The 25,646-nt window shown below is 43.7% G+C and overlaps 1 protein-coding gene across 6 annotated transcripts in view; it reads right to left on the bottom strand.

Annotated features, from left to right (window-relative positions):
- Positions 1 to 880: 880 nt before the first annotated feature.
- The window catches only part of HNRNPM (heterogeneous nuclear ribonucleoprotein M), a 38,560-nt gene continuing 13,794 nt past the window's right edge, over positions 881 to 25,646 (bottom strand). Inside the window, exons 3-17 of one of the 6 annotated variants that reach the window (XM_057708093.1) lie at positions 22,335 to 22,387; positions 21,424 to 21,431; positions 21,245 to 21,338; positions 20,091 to 20,129; positions 19,938 to 19,973; positions 19,138 to 19,291; positions 18,259 to 18,308; positions 17,398 to 17,458; positions 14,905 to 15,006; positions 13,594 to 13,638; positions 13,061 to 13,138; positions 6,430 to 6,483; positions 3,642 to 4,444; positions 2,916 to 2,967; positions 881 to 1,303 (exon numbers count right to left, since the gene is read on the bottom strand). In XM_057708093.1, the coding sequence (XP_057564076.1) occupies positions 1,140 to 1,303; positions 2,916 to 2,967; positions 3,642 to 4,444; positions 6,430 to 6,483; positions 13,061 to 13,138; positions 13,594 to 13,638; positions 14,905 to 15,006; positions 17,398 to 17,458; positions 18,259 to 18,308; positions 19,138 to 19,291; positions 19,938 to 19,973; positions 20,091 to 20,129; positions 21,245 to 21,338; positions 21,424 to 21,431; positions 22,335 to 22,387 (1,793 nt within the window). In that variant the 3' untranslated portion in view covers positions 881 to 1,139. Of the gene's footprint in view, positions 1,304 to 2,915; positions 2,968 to 3,641; positions 4,445 to 6,429; positions 6,484 to 13,060; positions 13,139 to 13,593; positions 13,639 to 14,904; positions 15,007 to 17,397; positions 17,459 to 18,258; positions 18,309 to 19,137; positions 19,292 to 19,937; positions 20,130 to 21,244; positions 21,381 to 21,423; positions 21,432 to 22,334; positions 22,388 to 25,646 lie in introns of those variants that run through there. The other 5 variants (XM_057708092.1, XM_057708091.1, XM_057708089.1 and 2 more) reach the window with 5 other exon arrangements.

Raw genomic sequence — 25,646 nt, 5'->3', positions numbered from 1 at the left:
CCTCCACATCCAACATGACAAGCGGCAGCTGCAGGTCCTCACGGGCTACAGCCCACGTGGACCTATGTACGAGGTCACATCTTGCGGGGAACATGACCCACTTCTGATAGAGTCCAGGTATCAAGTTCAGCCTAAACCTCTGACAGATCAAAATATGCTCAGAAACTTGCACCCTACCTGGTCTGTTTTAGCAAAGAAAACCTGCTATAGACTGAATGTTCGTGTCCTTGCTGCCCCCCAAAATTCCTGCGTTCAAAAACTAACCCTCAACGTGATGACACTAGGAGGTGTGGGGCCTCTGGGGGAGGTGATTAGGTCACGGGGACAGAGCCCTCATGAATGGGATTCGTGCCCTTATAAAAGGTCTGAGGAGTTCTCTGGCGGTCCAGTGGTTAAGGACTCTGCACTGTCACTGCCGAGGGCCCGGGTTCAATCCCTGATTGGGGAACTAAGGTCCCACAAGCTGCGTGGCGCAGCCGAATGACCTGGACTCTCACCAGGCACTGAATCTATCAGTGCGTTGATCTTGGACTTCCCAGCCTCCAGAACTGTGAGAAACAAATGTTTGTTACAGCAACCAGAGCAGACTGAGACAAAAGTCAAACTGGAAACGAGCCTGACGCAGCATCTGTGCCCCCACAGAACAACTGCACCAGGGGAGACAGGATGGCTCTGACAGACAAGTGCACCATGATCAGCACTGGGGGACCGAGGTCCACCCAGGATTCGGTTCCCATAATGAGATTTTTCTTAAGTGGCTGGGGCCAGTGGCCTCCCACCCCAAGGGCCCACAGCTCTAAGGGCAGAAAGGAGGCTGAGTGGCTCTAGCTCCCCTAACCTCGGGTGGTTACCCCACAACACACAGGCAGAAGCAAGCAGCTTTCAGGAACTGGTATTTATTATCAAAGTCATATTCGATGTCAACAAGATGCCACAACTACAAAAAAAATTGCGCACATTGCAATCTCAATGCAAACAGTCAAATGGAACCCCAGTCATTAAAAAAGTAATTCAAATTACCCCAAAAAGCAACTGAATTTTTTAAACATCTTTATACATCCAGCCAACAAATCAAAATGGTTAACAAGAAAAAATACAAATTCAGAGGTCTGGTATCGATGTTTAAAAAAGGCAACTGCTTAAGCATTTCTATCGATTCGAACATCAATCTCTCGGCCACTCAGCTTCATCCCATTCATCATCCGGCAGGCTCTCTCAGCCACCTCTGGCGACTCAAACTTAACCACACCGCACCCCTTGGACTTCCCATTCTCCATCTTGATGTCGGCATACAGCACGTGGCCTGGGCACAGGGAAGGAAGAAGAGACCACAACTCATCAGGCAAACCCAGAGCTCAGCCTCAGTCTGGGCTCCACTCAGTCCAGATCACCTGTTGGATTTTGGTTGACAGAGTCAAAAGGGAGAGCGGCCCTCGTGCCTGGCGCATGAATGCTCAGAACACAGAGGCTGGAACCCAGCTACTATGGCCCTCAGCCACGCTGCCATTCTTCTGCCAAGAGGACAACAATCTGACCCGTGATAAGCATTCCTGGTGGCTTCAAATGCACACCTTTACTCTCAAGAGTTATATAAATAGATGGTGTGTGAAGCCAACTTTATAGGCAAATTTTACAGAGCCTTCACTTTCAATATGCTGCTCCACTGCATTTACGAGGCCACTGCCAATACCACGGACACCTCTGTACTGTCCAAACACAAGCTTTGTAATAATCAGTAAGCAGGTTACACATATTCATTCAAGCGCCTGGTGGTTAAGCATCCAGGTATGTGTCAAGCACCATGGAAACAACCGACAAGGGAAGAGCCACAGAAACACAGAGCCAAGCAAACCCGTGTAGCCGATGCTGGCACCCACTATTCTAGGGCCATCAACTCTGCTTGACAGAAGGCCAACATCCTGGAGGGCTTCTCACAGCAAGGGTCTAAAACAGCTTAGGGTGACACTAAGTCTTACAGGGGCTCACAGTATGGGCTTTCTCTTGCCAGCAAAGGGACACCCCCAGGCATGTATGGCAGGGGAGAGTGATAGGATCCAATCTGACTTTTCAGAATATCCACTATAACCTGGGAACTATTAGGAGTGGGGAGAGAGGGCAAGGACAGGGCAAGAAGGCAGCCTATGACTCAATAGCTGACCTGAGAGAAGAACCAGGAGAAGCAGTGATAGTGGTGAAATCTGAGTCACTGCAGCAAAAGGAAATGAGAAAACACTGAGGAAGCCTTGATCCAGGGAGCCACCCAGACCTCTGGCTTAGGGCTGGGGCTCCCAAGCTGACACGGTTAAAAGAACAGAGGTGGTGGGGGTGAGGGGCAGGGACTCACCAGGAGACAACTAAACTTCCTTTTGGCCACAGAGAGAGCCTTCCAGAATGGCTGCCTGGTGTGCCAGGAAACCACACTCAAGAGAGACCCTTAGCCTCACCACACACAAGCTACTGCGTGCCCAGAGCCTGTGAAACCTCACCTGTGGGACCTGCTGGGCGAGTGCTCTTTGAGGCACAAACCAATGGTGCTGTTGTGGAAAGCAACCTTGTCTCAGATATATTTCTTTTATTTAGCTTTGTCACTTAGAAGCCATGTGATCTTGGGAATGTGACTTCGCCTGACTGTAATATGGGGCAACACTACCTCCTTTCAAAAACCGGAAAAGGAAAGGAAAAAAGAAAAACAAAGATGAAATGAGAACACAGGTGAAAAAGTGTCTGACACATAACAGGAAACCCAACAACCTGCTTGAATATTTGCGCAGGCAGAAAAATGGCAAGTCCCACCCATCCTCTAGTCATGGAAGGTGTCTATGAAGACTAGGATGGAAGCCTCGCTGCGTGACTCCAATGCAGCACCAACAAGCCACAACACAAGGAAGCACCTAGGAGGCCTCACAAATACTTACCACATTCGTTGAACTTGTCTTTAAGCATCTTCCATGTAAAATCAAATGGGAGCTGAGGGGGAAAAGGAGACTGGTGAGTGACTCAACCAAATCCTAGTGCACAAGCATCAACTGTCTCAGGGTACCTCTAACACCTCTCATCACACAGAGGAACAGGCTGACCTCAACACTGAGCTGATCGACAGAGAACCAAACAGGTCTGTCTGGGTTAGGTTCTGAACTAGCACAGCAAGTTTACTCCCTCGTGTCTGTATCTGTGGGAGCACCATGCAGGGAGCAGAACGCACAGCTGCCTGTGGTGAGCCGCCCACAGAACCACTGGACAGTAGCCACAGGTGGTCAGTCTGGTAAAGGTAATTCAGATACCGCCACTCCCCTGCCCCCGCCCCGAACTGTCACGCCAGTCACTTAGCAGCTCATCAAGCTGAGAGTTCAAGAAACTCGAGTTCTTCACATCACTGTCTTCTCCACTGCGTAGTCAGAGAAGCCCAAGACTTCACAAAATCCACTACTTTTGCCGCCCGAGTGTCATAAGTTCTCACATTCCCCCCTCATTCTACCAACAAACTCTGGGAACAGTGGAAGGTGGCCTTGCACACTACTCAGCTCTCCCTCTGAGGGCAGCCCCTCTGACTCCAACCTGCCACCACCCGGTCCTGCCGGCTTCCTGCCTCCCTCCTCCCTTGGTGCATACCACCACTGAGAAGTTCCAGAAGAGCCACTCACATTTCTCACAAATATCTGGCAGGCCTTCCTGGCCACCCCAGGAGCATGGCCTCCAGCTCCACCAAAAGAACCTGCGAAGCTTCCTCCAAAGTTGCCACGCTCCATCTCGATGGCACGGTCAAAGCTGGCACCGCCACCGCCACCCATGGCCAGGCCCATGCGCTCAATGCCAGCGCCCAGGGCTGGGCCCATGGCGGGACCCATGCGCTCCAGGCTGTTGGCGCCCATGCGCTCCAGGCCCATGCGCTCGAGACTGTTGGCGCCCATACGCTCCAGGCCCATGCGCTCCAGGTTGTTGGCGCCCATGCGCTCCAGGCCGGTGGCCATGCGATCCATCACGGGGCCCATGCGCTCCAGGCCTGCCCCCATGCCTGCGGGCACCATGCGCTCCATGCTCAGGCCCATGCGCTCGATGGCAGGGCCCATTCGCTCCACGCCAGAGCCCATGCGCTCGATGGTCTGGCCCACACGGTCAATGGGCGCGGCCATACGCTCCAGGCCGAAGCCCATGCCGGCACCCATGCGCTCCACGCCAGAGCCGATGCGCTCCATGGTCTGGCCCATGCGCTCAATGCTGGAGGCCATGTGGTCGAGGCCCAGTGGGCCCATGCGCTCAATACCGGAGCCCATGCGCTCAACTGAGCCCATGCGGTCCATGACCAGGCCCATGCGCTCAATCTCAGAGCCCACACGATCCATGCCGTGGCCCAGGCCTGCGCCCATGCGCTCCATGCCGGCACCCCCAATGCGGTCAATGCCGGGGCCCATCCTCTCAATTCCAGGGACACTGCCTCCGCCTCCACCTAAAACAGAGACACAAAACACAGGCATACATCAGGGACTCGAGGACCAGTGTGCACACTGTCCAGGAGGGCTTCCTGGGTACAGAGGCCTGGGCACTTCACAAGCTCAACCACGAATCAGAAATTAAGTCCCACAATAACTTATCATTAGATAGCCCACAAATGTTGACAACTGTTAAAGCCGGGTAGTGAGTACATCATTCTTCCTACTTCTTTGCCACAGTCAATTTCCATAATAAAATTTAAAAAGGGAAAAAACCTACCCAGAGGACTTTTATCAACAATGTTCTCCACGTTACTTTGAAAGTGCTAACACTTGTGACAAGCCTTGTGAACAACAGGCATCAATTTCTGAGAACTGTGTAGTTTCCCTACCACCAGACATGGATAAAAGCTCTGGAGGAGGAGGGGGCCGGGGGACAGAACCCCCCACTCAGATGGTCGCCTGACATGACGGATTACGTGGCTTATGATGGTGACAAAATTGCTCACAACCTCTATCCTCCTCTCCCAACGTGTCCCTCCACAATGCCCTGCTGGTAACCAGTCTGGCTGCATCTCCTTAGCACCTCCACAGCATAGAGAAGTTATTACACAACCATGCAATCAGGAAGAGATAAAGAAAACAAACACCAACACCAATACAGACCCTCATGTATAAAAGAACACAGTCAGCCACTTCCAGGAAACCTTACTCTGTCGGGGAAACCACCAACCGACTCTGCCGTGTTTAACTTTACTAGCTTTGGAGGAAAAAAGCTGAGGGCACTGCAGAGCAGATTCTGGAAGAGGCCTGGGACCAGTCCCTCACTTCCACGGTTCAGCTGGACACATGCTGGCAGGTCAGCAGTACAACAGTGATGCTTGCAATTCTGGAGAAGGAGGGTCTGGCTCCACCACCAAGACCACTACCCACTAAGTTTTTCTGCATGTAGAGCCCGAGGGTTGCTCTTACTCAAGCTTCAGCACCACCACCACCTGCCTCCAAAAAATGGGCAGCTGAGCCCTCAGCCAGCCCATTACTGAATCAAGCAGCACAGGCCAATATGCAAATTCAAGAAGAGGAAATTCAGCTATTTCTTCGATTCTCTAACTGTTGAATGCCATGACCTTGCATGAGTCATGCCTTTCTTGGTGACTGTTTCCTTGACTGAATAATAGTGCACCAAGTGGCAAAATATAAACACAATTTTAAAAATATTAAACTTTCAGAGCAGAAATATCTCAGAAACTATAAAAAATGTAAGAGACCTAGAGAGGGTAGGTGACACTCCAGATGCCAATAGCAGCAGAGAACTAGGAAGAAACAGTACCCACGTGGAGTTCTAGAATCTGCCCACCACAGAAATAACTCCAGCAAGTGGATTTACCAAGGAAATGCCAAGATACTCAGAGCCATGAGAGGGGAAAAAAAAAAAAGCCTGAAATAAGTACCCTGAGTTTTAGGTACCCATTTAAAAAAGTGTATTAATGGAAGAATATATTCCAAAATATCTACAGCATTCATCACTGGGCAGTGAGATTTCAGGTATTTACTTTCTTCATAATTTTCTGCATTTTTGTGAGTACATGTGAATATAGCAAACATTTGTTATGATTAGGTGTCCACACTTTTATAATCAGGTAAAATATTTTTTAACCATTTACAACTTTATATACTATAAACAAGAAAGCCCCAAAATTACATGGACATTTTGACAATGGCTTACATGTACACAGCACATATGTAGGTCCTCTTTTATGCATTAACTTATTTACTCTACAGAAGAACCCTATAAGGTAGGTACCATTATATCCCCATTTTACAGTACGAAAAACAGAGTTCAGTAACTTGCCAAATGTCACACAGCTAAGGAGGCGGCAGAGCTGGTTCCCCACCCCAGGCGATCTATTTTAGAGCCCATGCTTTCACCACTACACTCTACTATCCCCAGTAACACAAGCCTATCCTAAAAATCAAAACATCAAAACTAAGCGTTTCCTACCTCCTCCCTGCTTTGCAATGATCTCTCCTCTCTTCAGTGCATTACTTAGGATTTCTAAGGAAATCAGGAAGAAAAAAAAATTAGCCAAATTCCTCTATGGTAATAGAAATTTATTACAGATTCCAAAGCAGGACTACTAATTAAAATATTAAAAAGGGTAGGGGTTGAGAAACATAACACACAGACAAGGTCATTTTATTGGAAAAGTGTAAGAGTCCTTGATGATGGGTCATGATATGCTAGGGTCCCATGTATGTAGCTCCAGAGTCTGAGGCCCAGTTGGCAGGGCCTCTGGAAATGCACCTACAAGCTGAACTTGGAAAGTTAGAGCAAGAATGGGGCCAGTAAGCAGTTTTCTAAAGCTGGTCCAGACCCTTAGTACTCACAGACTGAAGCGTGCACTCACCCACCCAGATCCAATCAGCACCTCACAGTTATCCTTCAACAAACTACTGCTGTAGCTACTACTCTTAGAGCCCAAACCCTGAAAACCAGTAGCAACCGCATGCAGTGCTGGAAATATGAACTAATCAACCAGCCAGGCAAGGGAAGACTGCAGCAAACTGAGCCTATGAGCCCTGCCTGGAAGGAGCTAAGTGTGATGGTGACCAAGTGACAGACAAAGCCTCAGGTAAACAAACCCCAACACACACAACTGTCCAAAACAGCAACACTGACGCCTGCTTGCTGGCAGTTCACACAAACCTCTCAAGTTTGTCTAATGCTATCATTAGTGTTAGCTTTTAAGGTTCTTCCAGATCTTTCACTATATAAAAGAAATTTGTACCCACTCCCTCTCTGGTCCTGAAGTGTGCTGAGCAACATGGACAACAGCCACAGAGGACATCTCATATTAAGACCATGACCGTGAAGAGTTAAACCCCAGCCGTGCAGCTGTCTCCAGCACTACAATTACCTGCTAAAAGAAGGGGGTGGGAAAGTGCAACAAGAAACGGACCTCCAAGACGGGGGCTTACTCTTCCATGATGCCTGGGAGCCTACTCAACACGCCCGGGACTAGGTTCTAGTTCCTAAAACAGCACTTGGGTCAAACCAATTCCAAAAAAAGACTTCACAATCAGCCCACCACTGATTTGAAGAGAAAGGCCAACTTATTTTCACAGGCCTCCCTCCCTGCTCTGACTCAGAACTTTAATCTGTCCTTCCCGCACCAAGCTGACTGACATCTCCAAGCCTCTGCACCTGATGCTGTCAGCCCTCTCTGTGGGCCAGCAGCTCACGCCCCCCATGCTGAAGTCCGGCCCCTCCAGCATGAACTGCATCTCCTGCATGGTCTTCTTACGCCTCCGCCTGGATGCTATGTTCTCTGAGCAGAAAACTTTTATCAACCATCTAGGCCACTTCTACGTGCTGACCTCTGGTGCTGCCCCGAGCCGCTCTCAGCATCGTCTCCTTTGCTACACCACATCCTTCAAGGTCAAGGACCACATAACTACCTATATCCCTGTAGCACCAAGTACAGTTGTTTGCACAAAAAGTACAAAGATCTATTGCCTTGATATGAAAGAAGGGACACTGAATAGGGAGGCACTACAGAAGCAGCACATCTAAATAATCCAACTGTCAAGCAAATAATACAGAAAAAGAAAAAAAGACCAAGAACTGAAGCTGAAGAAAATAATCCAGGCAACTACTCTGAAAACCTGACTTAAAGATTTTATTTGGTACAAAGACTGCTCTGCTAACCTGGGTCTGATCATAAGTAGCAGGAGAACATTTGCTCTTGCCCATGGTCACTTCAGGGAGCCTTAGCACAAACAGACGACACAGTCTCAATCACAAAGAAGGTGCCAAAGAAGCAGGAGATAGCAAGGCCTGCATCTGACGTTCTGTTATTCAGGCCAGGACAGGACATGTTTCCTGTTGCCACATGAAATAACCTCACCAGTCCACCTCTTGTGCCACCACAGGACCTGGGACAAGGCTGACAGCCTCATCACAGAGGTAAGAAGCACCCAGAGCAAAGAAGGATCGAAGGCTCAAGAGTGGGAGAAAGCGCCTATAGGAGAAAAGTCATGTGCCATTTTGTTCTTCTCACTGCAGGTATCCATCCATAAGTTAGTATTTCCAGCCAAATGACAATACATTAAAAATTTTTTTTAAATACCCTACCATTTCAAGACATAAGAACAAAGCTAGTCATGGAAATAAGAAACTTTTAACTAACCTAGTCACATACAGATTATGAACTCAGCCCCGAATTCTAAAGCTGTGGAACAATCTAGAATAAAGCTATAGTCATATCAAGCAAGCACAGAAAAAGTAAATCTTCACTACCAGTTAGTTCCAATGCAAGAAAAACCACTTAACTTTCCTAACCATTGTCGGGGGACAAATGAAATGAAAGTCAACAATCTACTCTGAGAGAAACAGTTTCTAGCAATTCTTGATTTTCATGAAGGAAACAAAGAAGATGGGATTCCTGGAGATAATCTGCAGAATCAAGAAGCCTGTCTCACCGATGAGCTGAATGACAAATTTTTCTAGAGCCTTCATAAATTCTAAGACTATAGCTCAGCTCATACAAACTAGACATGAAAAGCTTAAAATCCTCACACCTAGCCCAAGGTGTCCCATAAAGACAGAGGCTGAGCACTCTTCTGAGGCTAACACCTAGCAGCCAAGTATCTGCACAGAATGAGAAGCTGGTTAAGATTGGGGCGGGCGGGTGCTGGGGGGGAAGTTATCCATGCTCTAAATCTCCTTTGAGAGAAATAAACTTCAGAGCCCAGGAACAGACAATCTCCTTGTTCCACACTAATTAAGAGAAAAGAAATCAGGCTGACAGATTCTCAGAAACATTTAAACTCAAAACAGGGGAAGACATCCACAGAAAATTAAGAAACTGCTTTGCAAACTACCCAAAACTACTATTTAGACAGGCCCGATACTCAAGGCCTTCCAACATTAGGAAACTTCTGTTCACCAAGATCTCTTTTAAATGAATCAGCAAGCACACCATCCTCCTTGTTAACTGGAACACCACAGGCCCCTGGACTAAGGAGACACACCCCACAACTGAGCAGGGCCTTGAAAATCTCTGCCATGACTAGAGAGTCATGTCATGTAAATGCAACAGTTTCAACTCCACAGCAAGAAAACATCTTACACCAATGGGGAAAAAGCAGCCATCTGAAAAGACTAAAAAAAATGGTGCTATTGATATCAATAAAAAATTTAAGGACCAGGACTTCCCTGGTGGCACAGTGGTTAATACACCTGCCAATGCAGGGGACACGGGTTCGATCCCTGGTCCACGAAGATCCCACATCCCGAGGAGAAACTAAGCCCATGCACCACAACTATAGAGCCCGTGTGCCATAACTATTGAAGCCCATGAGCCTAGAGCCTATGCTCCACAAGAGACGCCACCACAATGAGAAGCCCTCGCGGAGCAACAAAGACCCAATGCAGCCAATATGTAAATTAATCCAAAAAAACACAAGAAAAACCCCAAAAAAACCCCAAAAGTTTGTATCTAGATCTAGAAAACATACAAATTTTTAAAAGCCTAAAGAAAAATAGCTGACTTTGCCTAAGAATCTCCCAACATCGGGGTAAGCCTGCACCCCCATGGGGTTGACCCCGCCCACATAGGGGCCAGTGGGGCCTTCTTACCCATTCCTCTGCCAAGGGGCTCGCCAAAGCTTCAAGACACTCTCATTTCATTTCTGGCAAAGTCTCTCTCAAATCTTCCACCCATGCCACACTCCATCTCTGTGGGAAAAATACTACCCTAGGCCTTTCCAGGAATACCATTATGTTTTAGACATGAAAAACAGAGAAACTATAAACATACAACAGCTACCAGCAAGTCAGCATTTAAAACCATCCTTCGTCCTTTATCCCTTAAAAGAGAAAGTCACCTCAAATGAATCCCTGAAAACAACCTACCTTTAATCCATTAAGGACTAATTTCCAGCTTACATCACAGTCACACAATGGGTTCACAAGCACCTGCTACTGCAGTAACTGGTGTGGGGAGGCTGCAGTGCATGTGGAGTCAAAGGTGGGTCGTAGGAGAGCCTGCCTACGTTACAGCAGCAGCAGCAACAGCAGGTACCACCTCTGGGGCACTTCCCACATGCCATGCCCTGCCCAGGACTTTATTTGTACAAATTAATTCACGGAATCCTCACAACCAGCCTGCACACCTATGTTACCCTCCACCACCACTGCCCCTTTACAAAGAAACTGAGGCTCAAATGACTTAGAAATTCAACCAAGATCACATGCCCAGTAAGGAATGAGGCAAAGGCTGGAACCTAAATCCAACGTAAAAGCCCATGCTCCAATCACAAGCACAACCACCAGAGCAGAGAGAGATACCTGCATACAAACACCATGACTTCTCTGACAACTGCAGTGGTTTCCTCTACATAATGGGATTTGGTAACTTCATTATTTTTTTCTACACTGACCGCAGGAGTATTTGTTATTTTTCACACTTTTTTTAAAAATTTATTTATTTATTGGCTGTGTTGGGTCTTCGTTGGTGCACGGGGGCTTTCTCTACTTGCAGCGAGCAGAGGCTACTTTTTGTTGTGGTGTGCAGGCTCTAGGCACTCAGGCTTCATTAGTTGTGGCATGCGGGCTCAACAGTTGCAGTCCACATGCTCCATGGCACGTGGGATCTTTCCAGCCCAGGGATCAAACCCATGTCCCCTGCATTGGCAGACGGATTCTTAACCACCAGGGAAGTCCCTTCACACCGTCTTTTAAAAACAAAGGTCTTAGCTTCTGTGGGGGAAAAGCCCTGCCACAACTGTCACCTGTATGAGAAACCCTTTTATGACTCCTATCACTGGCTAATTCTTTCCTTGAAAAGCAAGACTTAAAATGTGCATTACACTGTTTCCTTTCCATACTGAGAGGTCCTTGGAAAATCTAGTTTATTAGTCTTGCTCCTTAGAAATATCAGGTATACAGGTGCTATATAAGGGACACCTTTTAGTGCCCAACTACAAAAACTGCAGCTGGAGCCCCTATACTTTCGGTGAAGTAAATGAGTCTATTACAAATGTGGAAGCAGGCTAGCATTATGATTACTAAGAAGATGCACAGATGACAATGGTGGACTTTACATTCACAGTTTGAATCCACCCAACCGAATCCTACTCAAATCTCCTTTCTAATGGCTCATCTGTTCTGAGCAAACACTTTACTAAGCCAGACTTCTCCAGCTCTCACTTTTTATTAAAAATTCCACGCACATGGACTTCCCTGGCTGCACAGTGGTTAAGAATCCACCTGCCAATGCACAGGACTCAGGTTCGATCCCTGGCCCAAGAAGATCCCACGTGCTGCGGAGCAATTAAGCCCATGTACTACAACTACTAAAACGTGCCAGCCTAGAGCCCATGCTCAGCAACAGGAGAAGCCACAATGAGAAGCCTGGGTACTGCAACTAAAAATAGCAAAACAAAACAAACAAAAAAACAAACCCCACGCACACATGAGCTAAAGGCAAGCGTGAAAGCACACTGGAAACACAGACCTTTGTCCCTTCATTCCTGATTAATGGTAAGAATCTTCCTGAATCTTTTTTATCATCATCTAGAACAAGGCACTCCATGAAGAAGGGCAGCTTATCAATCAGGAATAGCTCTCTTTCCAGTTTGATAGTTAATGTATCTATCCTAGTAACATTCTTGCTTGCCCTATACTAACTTCACATGATACGTTACTACAGACCAGCAAAGAAACATTTAAACCCAAATCCTTATGTGTATAACTAAGTCACTTTGCTATATAGCAGAAATTAACACAACACTGTACATTGAATATACTTCAATTTAAAAAGGTAAAAACAAAAACAAACATTCCCACAGGTGTGGGTCAAAGAGTCCACCCATACCCAAAGGATTTCAGAATGACAGACTTTCAGAAACACCAAGTTTCTCAGGGCATTCTACAGCCCAGCTGGTGGGGTGGGTGGAGGTTGGGGAGGTTGGGTGACGACCGTGCTAGAGGCAATTCTAAGGCAGAATCTGGAGCCAGAAGGCCTGGGTCCAAATCCCACCATTACTAGCCATGTGACCTTAGGCAAGTCACTCTGGGCCTCAATTTCCAATGAAATGGGGATAGCAGTACCTACACATCATGTGGTTCTTGCAAGGACTGAATGAAATAACACAGCGTTGTTATTTTTATAATTGACATAATTATATTTCGGTTATTAAGTTGGGAGGGCTGTAAGATTTAAATAATAGTACTCCAAATTTTGCATTACATAAATGCTAAACTAAATGAATGCCTCTGCTCACAATTTGGAGACATCAGAGGAAATGATGATGAACTCACCCAGTCCAGCACTCCAGGGGAGATGTGCTGGAGGCAATAGGAAAGCTCTGAAGTTTTATTGGACAATTACCGGGAAGATTTCAAACACAGAAAACCTCAACAGTTTAGTAACTAAGAGAATTAACACTTCCATACCGTTAAGTCTAGCTTCTGGAATACAAACTAAGGCAATTCAGAGATATCTGATTCAGTACAAAAGTGGAAGGGAGAAACCACTAATTAAAAATGGGTCTGCTGCCTAAAGGTCACCTCAGAGCCAACAGCCAGCAAAGGGTAGGTATAAGCAAGAAGGAAACATCAATTTTACCATTTATTCTGCCCATGTTCATCCCGGATCCAAATCGACCCATGTTTTCCATACCGCCACCAAAGGGTCCCTCCATGCCTGAAAGAGACATTGGCATTTTAGCACCAGTCTAACAAGACTCAAACTGAATAGGCAAAGAAAAATGTTTTCACAAGTTTCACCTAGGGCATCTTCTGCCAGAAACCTACCACGTTTAAGGGCTTTTAGAGAAAAAAGGCTAGTGCCCTTACTTAAAAATCACTATCTTCAAAAGCCTGATCTGATCCAACCCCCTCAATGAAGAGACAAGCAAAGAGAGGCCCAGAGAGATGGAGTGATTTGCCCAAGGTCACAGAGCTAGTTGGTGAGAAAGCCAGAACCAAAAGCCAAGACACCCACTAGAAGGATCAACAGGTAAAAGTAATTTCTAGACTCAAACTTTTTGGAAATCGAAGTGAGAATTTCATGCAGGACTTAAGAGAAAAGGAAGAGGGGAAAAAAAGAGGGGAAACCATACCTAAAATTATATTTGTACTTCATTTTAAATTTCTTACCTCCCATTTTATTTATTCCAAATCCTATGCCTTCCATTCCCATTCCTTAAAAAGAAAAAGTCAATGCAAACTAAAATTATGTCAAAGCAGTAACGTTTCATCTTAAAAAGCACAAGAAACTCCAAACCAGCAAATGAGCAAAAATATCCGACTACAAATATATTTTAATAATCGGGGAAAAAAATGGAGTGGTGACTCTTCCATTTCAACTGTCAAACTAGTACATTCCAAGAAAACTGAGCCTTTAACAAAATAATCACCATGTGACTCAGAATTGTATAGTGTCCACAGTTTCATTAAATGACCAAGTTAGACAGTTTCAAACATGAAATACGGATATCAGGTACAGACTAGGGAACAGAAGTAGATTTAAAACTCCCTTTTAAAGGTGAAACTCTCTAAATAAAGAGCAGTTCCTAAGAATACTAAGGCTTCCCTTTCCTTCAACCCCAGCCCTTCCTCTGAGGTATCAGTCAGGGGATATAGTGTTCAGACTGGAAGAACCACCTGAGGTGATGGGCCAAGACGTTTAGGTCAGCCCAAGAGTTTAATCTGGGAGGGAGATGAAGGATACGCAGAACTGACCACAGTAGGATACAGGTCATCCATCTTGCAATTCAATGAATTTCAAGAAAGACGAAGTGTGAGGTCATAAAAATGAAATATTTTAAAATGATATATGAATGCCCCATGGCATAAAAATGAAAATGCTAAAAAGTGAAGTTCAAAGTTTATTCTACACTTCAAAGCTTTTATTCTTTAGCTATTTCTTTTCTTCTTAAACAAAGACAATACTGTGCATCATTTGTCCTTGTGGCCTATGACAACTATGCTCTCCTGCCACAAGGCCCTCCAAGTCTTTCTGCATCCACCAACGCCCCTATCTCTAGAAGCCATGTCAACGCCAGGTAAGAGCCCAAGGGTGTCTGGGTAATAGACTATGGCAGTGCTGAGGTCCCACGATCAGGAGACCTACAGTTTCTGTCACTAACTGATACTGTGACCTTGAGCAAGACCAACTCTCTGGCTTGCCTCCTTTTATCAAAAGGCTTAACTGAGCATCTCAGCTCAGATGATCTTTTAAGGATAAAATGCAAAGCATAACAAGCTTTAGAAAAAAGCATTCAACTTCGTAAAAATACAAAATACTGCCTTTATCAAAAAAAGGATATAAATAAGGATGGAATTAATTTTGCCCCAATTAAAGCCTCATTCCATTTGAACTATTCAATGTCCAATTATCCCAATAATTAACTTTAATAACTTTAACTTCCCCAGAAATCCCCAGTCAAGTCACACCGTACTTCTCACCTGCGGGTCCTATGTTGCCCATTCCAATGCCTTTATTCAAATGATTGGCATCAATAGGCTGCCCTCCTGGTCCTAACCCCATGCCAATACCACCAAGTCCATCTGAAAGGAAAAGAGAAAGTCAGTGAAAGTCAGTTTCCACTTACTTAGGAAACCATGACTCTCAAAGGCAAAAAGAGCCTCTGTTTACTGTGTTGTAGCAGTCATGCTCATCCCACCACCCACCTCCACCAGCAAATCCAGGGCCGGATCCATGCTTCAACACTGGCGCATTTGGGAGCTCTCCCTTCTAAGGCATAAGCTTTCATAAACGATATGGATTAGAGTGTGTGATATGTATAAAACAAGGGGAACTAAAAATCAGTGCACGTGAAAACTACAGAGAAGAACTATGAACAAACCACACAATGAGAATCGTGAGCCCGTTTCCCTAAATCGTGAACTGAGAAATGTTTAATCAAAGAAGGCAACTGGAGACATCAGGTGGCAAGCAGTACAAATATGCCCAACCCCCACCTCTCAACCTGGGGACCCAAAGGATTTTTCTCACGGAAAACAATGCTACAGACCAGCCAATTAACACCCTGGGCTTACACTATTCTCTGACTCCACTGCAGGCGGTTTTAATAACAATGAAGCCAGTGTATTCAAAGAACCTATCTTCTACCCAGAAAGCTTCCTAAACCAGGTACCCAACCCACCTTCAACTCCCTGCTCCACAAACAGGAGAGCAAGAATACAGACTGACCTCAAAACAGCCAACAAGGCCTGACAGCATATGACACTTGCAATGCTCTGGGTGACTATGAGTCGGAGGCTTAAACCAAGACTAGGTGAGATTTTTAAAACGGGAACAAAGTTCACTAAAAAAAAAAAAAACCTGACACCAGTTCCCGGATATTTAATCTGATTAAAATCCCTGTTCTTAAACAGCAGAGAGACAGCAGCAAGAGCTCACCAAGGTTACTTACTCCCCAAATCACTGAAGGCTTTGAAGTCAAGCCTCTGAAATGTGCTGGGGAGACCGAAAGCCACAGATAATGGGCTCCCTGGAGCCCAGTGTCAGCCGAGGCTGCCAAGCAGCCCTCACCCCCCTCCTCCAGCACAAAGTCAACAAGAGCCATCGCCCTCTTCCTGGGTAATTACTGCAAGTGATCACACTGATTATGACAAGGAAGTGGGGTCCTTCTCTAAATAGTGTCAACTTTCAACAGATAAGCCATCTTCTATTCTTAAAACCATCGACCTCCCCTCAAAATCTGTCTCTACTATGCTTCTGTAATCCTAAACTGCAAAGGGTTAGTGTTCTAGTCTAGGCTGCCACTCAATTCAATCTCTGATGGCTGAGCCCTACGCTTGAGCCACTGTTCCAGACAGGAGGCACTGGCTGGCCCTCCAAACAGCTCCACCTCAACAGCCTCACCTGGGGGAAAGTCCTCCCTAGCACAGCACAAGCAGGTCTTGCCCTCACCCATCCCCCAGTCTTCCTTCTATAGGTTAGCCCTGCCTGCACCCCAATCCTCATGCTGCAACAGGCTCTCACTCCCACTGCTATCTGTGCTCAGGCTGCACTCCCCTCTGTGGGCCTGCCTAATGGAGTGCCTAGGACTTCACTATTACACACTGCTTCCATTCATGTGGTGACCATCAATCAACTAGGCTTCCCTGTCCTAGGGCAGATTTTCACATGGATGCTGCAAATAACACTATATAAAAACTCTGATTGCAGTACTTCACACACCATAAAATTCACCCATTTAAAGTGTACAGTTCAGTGACTTTTAGTATATTAAGAGTTATACAACCATTACCATGATCTAATTCCAGAATATTTTCATCACCCCCAAAATAAATCCCAGTCCCATAAACAGTCACTCTCCAGTTACCCCTTTCCCCAGCCCCTGGCAACCACAATCCACCTGTCTGTGGACTCGCCTATTCTAGACATTTCCTACAGATGGAATCAAGGTTCATCCATGCTGTAGCGTGTATCAGTACTTCATTCCTGTTTATGGCTGAGTAATATTCCATTGTGTGGATTTACCACATTTTATTTATCCATTCATCAGCTGAAATCATGCTGCTGTGAACATCGGTGTACAAGTTTCTGTGTGGATGTAAGTTTTGAGCTCTCTCACAGTATACCTAGCAGCGGGATTGCTGGGCCACATGGTAGTACCAATCTCTTTGAACCCGAGCACAACCTGGCTTTAATTCCCTTTGCAGTTTGTTTCTTCCCAACTACAGCCTCTCCAACCTGGGCAGCCTGCCTCACCACACTGTAAACCTAACAATCCTTCCTAAGTTGTGAATCTCTCTGCTCGTTTTTCACCCAGAAAAATCTATACAGAAAACAAAAACCTTCTTAAATATTTTACTCAAGAATGGTCAAGATAACTGCAGATGAAATGGCACAAGTTTAAAGGTAACTGTAGTTTTCTGATTAGAATAAATCAAGTTCAAAATCTTAGCCATAATAATTGAGACACTTACGGGGAAGTTGCTGTGGACGCTCAGGAGGGAAAAAATCTCCCTTTGGTAAGGCCCTCTCATCCTGAAAGGGAAGGTGAATAAATCTCAGTACTCCCTGCAGCACTGTTAGCAACAGCAAAAGATGGAAATCATTCCTCACAGCAGAAGACTGGTGAGATACGTTATGATACACCCATGCTACAGAACAGTACGCAAGTATAAAAGGAATATGGGAGAGCTGCTGCCCTTTGTGTAAAGGGGGAAAGACAGAAATACACATCCATACCACTGTGGGGGATAGACCTGGGCAGAGAGTAAGAGCAAGACTCTTACACTAAATTTTTCACGCTTTTTGACTTCTGAATCATGTGAAACAATTATCTATTCGAAAAACTAAACTGAATATTTAAAGAAACTAAAAAATTCCTTTATAGTTCCTTTTATTTTATTCCTGATTTTGAGTCCTAACTAGACTGCCCTCAGCACGTTTCAGTCATGCTTGTATTAATAATTAATACTATTATCGTTGGCATCTTTGGCACAGCCACAGCTGGGCTAATGTTTATACTGAAATGCTTCAACAGAACTTTAAAATCGGAAATCTGTGTATACAACCATTCTCTGAAACTGATCACCTGCTCAAGCAGATACACAAGTGACCTCCTGACCATGCCAGTAACTGTGCAAAGGAAAAAATATCTGAAGAGCTGCATGAGCAAAAAGTGATTTCTGTCATAAATCTGCTCAATGTACTGCACCCTTTAACCTGGACTGATCCACAAATACAGTACAGTGGCTATGGGTATGTACATTTTTAATAAACCCACATTTTTGCTAAACTTATTTGAGTATATTAAAGAGAAAAAGATCCTATTAACTTACCATTTTCACGTGCATTGGTCTGTCAAATAGCAGCTGGCCATTAAACATAGCTGATATTACAATTAAGGCTATTTCTTGCAATTCTAAAAACAGGCACAGCAAGAAAGAAATACCTGAGAGAAAAATACTCCAACTGCTGCTACCAGTCCCTCTAAGTGGTGAATTTACAAGCAATTTTGATTTTTGTTTATACTTGCAAGTATTTGTTCCTACAGTAAGCATAAAAGAACAAAAAACAACACCCAAGGTTAAAAAAAAAAGGAAACCTCAGTTTACCTCTAAGGTGTGGAGCTTCATTCATAAAACCTTACACTTCTCACCAAACCATCCTCCTCTTAAAAGCACCTACATCAGTTTTCTGTATGTGTCCAATAAGCCAGGTGTTCTACCATTTTTGAAGTACCATGTTTTCTGGGTAATATACTCGGTGACAATTTTGCCTGAGTCTAGTGACAGTGTTCACGTGTGGTATTCGCCTTGCCACTACAAAGCTGTCACTCCAGGGTGAGCAACCTAGGGTCAGAGAGAATGCTTCTTCCAGAATGTCAATCCACTGGAGAGATAGGGCCCTATAAGCACTTACATCTGAAACACTGAATTTCTCTCCAGCGGCACTTTCTTTGGAATCTTCCCTTCAAACCAAACTCCCCAAAAAACACTGGAAAAGACCACTAATGGACACGTGCCTATTTCCTAACCAACTCTTCTACCTACGTAGTATCGTACTCCCTTAGTATTATCCACAGTAATGTAGTCTCTCTCGTCACACAGCAAATACTAATACACAAAACTATCACTTCCCCACACAAACCCCTACTATTAATACAACATTTAGCCCAAACTAAATTCACCAAGAGTTGAATTCCGATAAAAGGATACATATAGCTTGCACGGCTTCAATGGACTGTTCGAAAGTAACAGTGCCTATTCCACGGCTTTTCCCATCTTTATCCTCAAGAATGTCTGCTCGGACCACCACACCAGCCATACTAAAAACTTCCTTCAGTTTCTTCCAGCCAACTTTATAATCCAGCTGGTCAAGAGAAAGGGGAGGAAAATCTCATTGTAAAAATTTCTACTACATGAATGCAATATGCTTTGGTTGGAAAATAAGCATTAGAAAATGTCACGAAAATAATGACAGTATAATTTTTCAAACAGGATTATGAAGGTCTGCACTGACCACTATTTACTGTCTTTTCTCTGAAATGAGAATTAAGTCACCTCATACCTCTCAAATTAATGCTTATTTTGTGAATACTAATAAATTTTGCTCCCCAGCTAAGGTTTACCATCATCCACCCCAATCCACTTTCTTTTAAAAATATTTCCCTTTGCAAATGACAAAGTATTACCATTCACCCAGACATAACAAGAGGGAAATGCCAATATACAATCTCTGCTTATACACCTTACCCTGCATCTACTTTTATAAACACCAGCAAAACTCCATAAACATGGCCCCAACAGGACCATGGTCAAGCCTGTGTGACTTATGACTGCAGTGGTCATTAGGGGACAAAGCCCACCCCAAGGCTGATTTTTTAAATAAATCAAGATAACATAACCCTCTTCTAAGTTTTTCTTCTCACATGTCAGAAGTAATTTTATAACACACTGACAAGGTTTGTCTAAAGCAGAAAATCAAACTTTATGAAACAATGTTTCCGTGTACTTACATTTGCTACAAATACTGTGCTTCCAAGTCTTCCAGCCTGTAATGCATGGATAATCTCATTTGGGATGTTAGGATTATTTAGGATACTGGGTGGGATATTAATCATTCCTGGGCCACCTGGTCCCATACCCATCCCACCAGTCGTAGCCATCACCTTTTGCATTGCTCTCCTGGCATGTTCACCATCAGGATCCTAAAACAAGCACAAAAGGGTTACATTTAACCCACCCAGTGACAATTACAGCCATGCTCCCACAGTAAGTGACAGCCCCAAGACTTCAGACATTGAGAGGTTATTTGGAAACCATTTCTCAAAATCTGTAACAAGAAATTCAAATGAAGTAAAACTAAACCACCAGGCCAGGAACAATTCCAGCCAAAAGAATAAGTAAGAAAGGAAGGGTATAAAATTTAGCTCTCAATTGAACTAAGTAAAAGACAGAAAAAGGGACAGGGGAACAGATGACATGATTAGTTAGAACTTCCAGGTTGAAATAAGATCTTCAAGGGCTTGGTATAGTTGAATCTCACTAATTCAATGGGGTTTTATAATTTCTGCAACCCCAACTCATGATTTTTCCCAAAAGTTTGAAAACACAGCTCTAGACCACCAAGGTGCTCCATCCTTCAAGTATTCAGGCATTTGACTCACATGTAAAGTCTGGAAAGGTTTATGAATCTCTGGTGTTGACACTACTCTTGAACTCTTTTGCCCTTTTGTGTACCACCTTCACTCAAGCCCTACCATGCTCCCCTCTCTGACTTCTGCATATACTGGCCTTCCTCCAAGAATAAGAGGTAAAAGTAAGTCAAGGAAGGACTGAATTAACAAAAAACCTCCCAACTCCCTCCAGAGAGAGAAGATACCTGATTTGGATTAGCTATGAAAAAGGATTTACACTCATTTTTTAAAAAAAAGATGGGCCAAGAATAGGGTTCAGACTGAGTAAAACTGTAGATGTAGAATAACTTAAAACACACACACACACACACACACAGAGTAAAAAAAAAAAAAAACCATGGGCTCCTTTTGAGTGCCCCTGAGAAAACCAAGGCAGGCTGGCCTAAGACAATCAGAGATGTCAGGAAGGCAATCAGCAGTGGCTCAAGATGTGCTCAGCCACTATCCCAAAGTTCTTACAAGAATGACTGCTGAAGCCTGTGACTGACCCTCCTCGTTAGCGACAACAGGCTATTCTGCTCTGTAACATGTCATCAAGGACTATTTCTTATTTCTGTCTTTTCCTAACTCCAAAAAGGGACAGCTGGACAACTACAAATGGTATCCACAGTGTTTCATGGGCTTACTTCTTTGACTTTCAGTGGTCGTCCACTCAGACTATGCTTGTTTAGAACTTCAGCAGCTTTTTTCATGCTCTCTTCCATCTTGAATTCAACAACGCTACGAAGAGTCAAAAGGAAATGAGTGAAACCAGTCCTATAACTTAGAAGGCACAATTGCCAATAAGTAAGTAGACAATACTTACGCACATCCCTTTGGAAGAAGCCACAGACCAGTCAGAAGAGCAAGGGGAAAAAAAGAAAAGAAAAAAAAATAGTAACTTTCAATGACAGTTATAAATTAAAAATATGATTTCTGTTAACAGTTTTCAAATTAACCCTCCTAAGGGGAAGCTGACAGAAGTGTCTTGCCTGGCATTCCTTAATAAGAGCTCAGCTCCTTAGAATCTCCTCTTCCTTCACATTACCAGCATTGCACTATAGCTGCTGAAGTTATAATGAGCAGACCTAAATTCAGGTTCTCCAAGAAATCACACAAACTTTAGATCTGCTTCCTTCTGTACTCCGTCAATTCCTTATCGTACTCCTCCTAAATCCATCCCTTCCATAAAGTAAGCTCATCCTTTGGATTATTCTAAGCCATTCTATTGCACGACAGAAAATAGTTAATTTTCTCTTTAAACTAGGCCAATTTTAAACGTTCAAGTTTTAGTATTTGTTTTACAATTTACTGGCACAAAGGCAACTTTTCAGAATCTTTGGTTCACACAACTTGCAAATTCAGCAAACAACCAAAAGTAACATTTTCTAGACAAGAACACACGTTTTACATTAATATACCACCGCTAAAATTCCATGCATAATTCACACACAGCCAATTCCTCTGTTAACAAAGAGACAATGCTGCAATTGGTCCCCAGTTATCCAAATTGGGCATCCAAACAGAATACCAAAAAGCTCTTTGGCCAGCCATTTGGAAAAGCGGGACTCCCGTTTGCAAATCCCCTCCCACCCCACTCGAATGTTTGGCAAAATCAAACATAGCTACTGTAACATGAGCACTCACTGCCTTCCTGATTTCATTCGATTCCACGCCACCATACAGTTACATTTTTCATGTAGTAAATCCACAGAAGAAATTCTCTCAGACACTTACCCTTGACTTTCCTTCAGCGTCCATTAAGAGCTCCACGTATGTTACCTCACCAACTACAAATCAGTTTCCAGACGACACATAAACCAAGGGAGAAAAGCCAAGAAAACAATGGGAATTTAGAACAATCATCAGCAACCTTGTATGGAGCCTCTGCCTTATAAGAAAGCCCAGAAACACTCCATATTCTCTAAACCACCACACTAGGCATTACAGGTGTGCAGTAAAGTAGGTGAAACTTGTTAACAATATGTCCTTGATTTTCCTCCCACTTCAAACAAGCTATTTCCACAGATTTCCATATCAATTTCCCTGTCTGAAATACTCATGACTAGAGACAATCCAAACCTACAGGAAAGAAGTCTGCATGATTCACTTTTTTGGGGAAGGGAGGAAAACAGTTTTACAAATACACTCTTACTACTGAAAGCAGGTAAACAGCACACAAATTGCAATGCCACTGAACTGAGCTCAAATGCTAACTACAAAGATCTGTATACGTATAATATATACATGCTCAAAGGCGCACACACAGCGTGGCCGGCTACATGGGTGTGCAACCTGCCCAACCACATGGGGCTCTGCACTGAGGGCCATGTACTTGGTTTAACGCTATGTTGCTATCTTGAAAGTCTCAGTAATTTTTAAATAAGAGGCCCTGGGTTTTCATTTTGCACTAGGCCCCAGAAATTCTGTGGCTGGTCCTGCACACAGCACTAGCCTCCACAACTATCACAAATAGGATGTGTAAATATCCTGTCACAAAACCAGAGCAGCATCTGGACTCTCTTCAGTGAATCGGGTCAGGCTGCTCTCTCAACCTTCCCATTAAAGGACACAGATAAATGCAAACTTAGAGCTCAGTTTGCATCTAAACAGCGACATAGACTCACTCAGGATGCTAGTCTACACAAAGGGGGGGAAACAAAGCATTCCGCAGATTTTCCTCAAGGTTTGGATTGCCAATTCATGACCACCACAACCAGATGTTAGACCCCACCAAGACAATCACCAAAATGGCTGCTGAACTTCAAGATGGCACACACACACACACACCAAAAAGAACTCAGAAATTTAAGTGTTAACTTGGAGGAAACAATACCTAAGCAGGCTCCCCAAAGTCAAGAAAGTTCTTCTGTTCTAAGAAATATCTTTTTCTCTTTAAGGATTATTTTTATGATGGTAAAGCCTTTTCTCATTCAGTTTTCAATTTGGTTTAGCAGTACAAGGGTAAAAATAACCCTCTTACTGGCCCCAAGTCCTTCTCAGTCTAATTCCTTTATTCAAAGGATATTAAAATTATTGTGAGAATTTTAAAATTAATATGCCAAGGAAAGACTGAAATGTAAAATAAGATAAATTTTTAAAAATTTGAAGGGCATATTTATTGGCAGTATACTTGCACTGCAGTTGACAGCAAGAAGGCCAAGTGTTCAAAGTTTAAATCTATAACCTCACCTCCCTTGTCCTTTCCTGAAATATTACAGACCAAACCAGCACTGTGCACAAAACAGGAAGGAGAATCAGTGCAAAGAAATGAAGAAACGAACTAGGAGGGATTGGTATAGTTTAACTTTTGGAGTATGTACAACTGAAAAATAATCACAGCCAAGGGACAGTCATACAAATTGGCTTTCTATTACCCTTACACAAAAGTAAAGCAATTCCAAAACTGCTGTGGTCATTTCTGAGGCCATGTTAAAAGCCATGTTTCAACAGCAGCAGCCATTTGAGGACCAACAGCCCTTATTCTCCACGCTGATGAAAATGCCGAGTAGTGTCAAGACATAGAAGAGACCCCACCCCAAGTTTACTTCCTAGAACTGTGACTACCGCCTAATAACCATAAAAATAACTAAAAGAATCACAGTATCTAATTCTGACAGCTGTAACTATGTTGTCAGAATTCAAACTGTTGCATCTTTAAAGTTTCTAGTTCGGGCCCATTAAGACACTGATTTATCAAAAAGTGTTTATCAAAAGTCACTGCAACCCAGAAACCAAGCATGTCCAAAGCAAACTTTTTTCCATGGCCATAACCATTTTAACAAAAAGCCAGGTTTAGAAATTAGAACTTTTTCTACTTAACATTCTAGAGAGAGCACAAATCCAACTTCAATCCTCTGCACCAATACCCTGCTTAAAATGTCCCCTCTTCTTCCCCAAACGGCATAGTTATTTATTAAAAACAAAAAATTACATTTAAAAAAACCTCCACCCTATCAGGTTAGCCACAGGTTAGGTGAGCCTTGCAGCTCTACCGTGAGTAGGGAGTGCTGTTCCCGAGTAGCATCAATAATAACCATGCTCCTCATAAAATTCATAATTTTCTTATCTCTACCCTGAAAGACCACAATTCAGAGATGTAAGCAAATCACTGTTACACGATCTGCAACAATTACCAATTCATACTTCCTTACAGGAAGATGATAATAAAACCTTTAAACAACTACCTTTCCTTTAGCTCTACATTATTAAAGACCTGTTTAGTATAGTCAGTGCAACTACCAACAAAACTTTGAAGGCAAAATTTACCAACTATTCATAGTCTGGTCACATTCAATGAAATGAAGTTTAAATGAGCAAATCAACCAGAGCCAATCAGTTAGGACTGAGAGGAAGAGTTTAATTGGCAGCAGCAAGTCTCACAGACATAGAATTTGCAGGTATGAATGAAAAATATTGCTGCTCCACTCATTCCTGAACATGGATGGAATCCATGGAATCCCAAGAGTAGGCTGCTAAGACAAATTCTACTGCAGCTTTAAACACCAAAATATCTAAATGAAAAAACGAAGACTGAAAAATCGAATGCCAAATGTTATCACCTACCTTTATTTTCAAATGCTCCAAGAACTCATTAACAACCAACATTTAGGTGAATTATTAAAAATATCACCTCAAGAATAAAACACATCATGAGAATAAGAAAATGAGCTACTTCAAAAGAATTCAGGTAGTCCCTTGGAGCTACTCTGAGTTAACACTCTTGCACATACTTATATCGAGTATTTGTTTCTGTATTCTCACTTCACTTACTGCTCAAGTCTGAAATGAACACACACACACAGTACAGGGGCTAAAGCTTCACTGAAGAGAATTCATATTGAAAAGACGGGGGGGGGGGGGGGGGATGGTATTAAAAGCAGGGCATGTTATTTTCACTCAGTGGACTCTCAGGTAACCACTCTAATGGAGAGGTCCGTGGAATAAACGCAAATTTTAACTTGGAAAGCTTGTTTCTTTAATATACAGACAACTTGAAACATGGCAAAATAATTATTCTATACAATGATTACTCAATTTATGGACAAG

The sequence above is a fragment of the Hippopotamus amphibius genome, chromosome 15 (assembly GCF_030028045.1).
Source record: "Hippopotamus amphibius kiboko isolate mHipAmp2 chromosome 15, mHipAmp2.hap2, whole genome shotgun sequence".
Classification (NCBI taxonomy): domain Eukaryota; kingdom Metazoa; phylum Chordata; class Mammalia; order Artiodactyla; family Hippopotamidae; genus Hippopotamus; species Hippopotamus amphibius.
The sequence above is the reverse complement of the archived record's forward strand: the minus strand, read 5'-3'. Positions and strand labels throughout refer to the sequence as shown.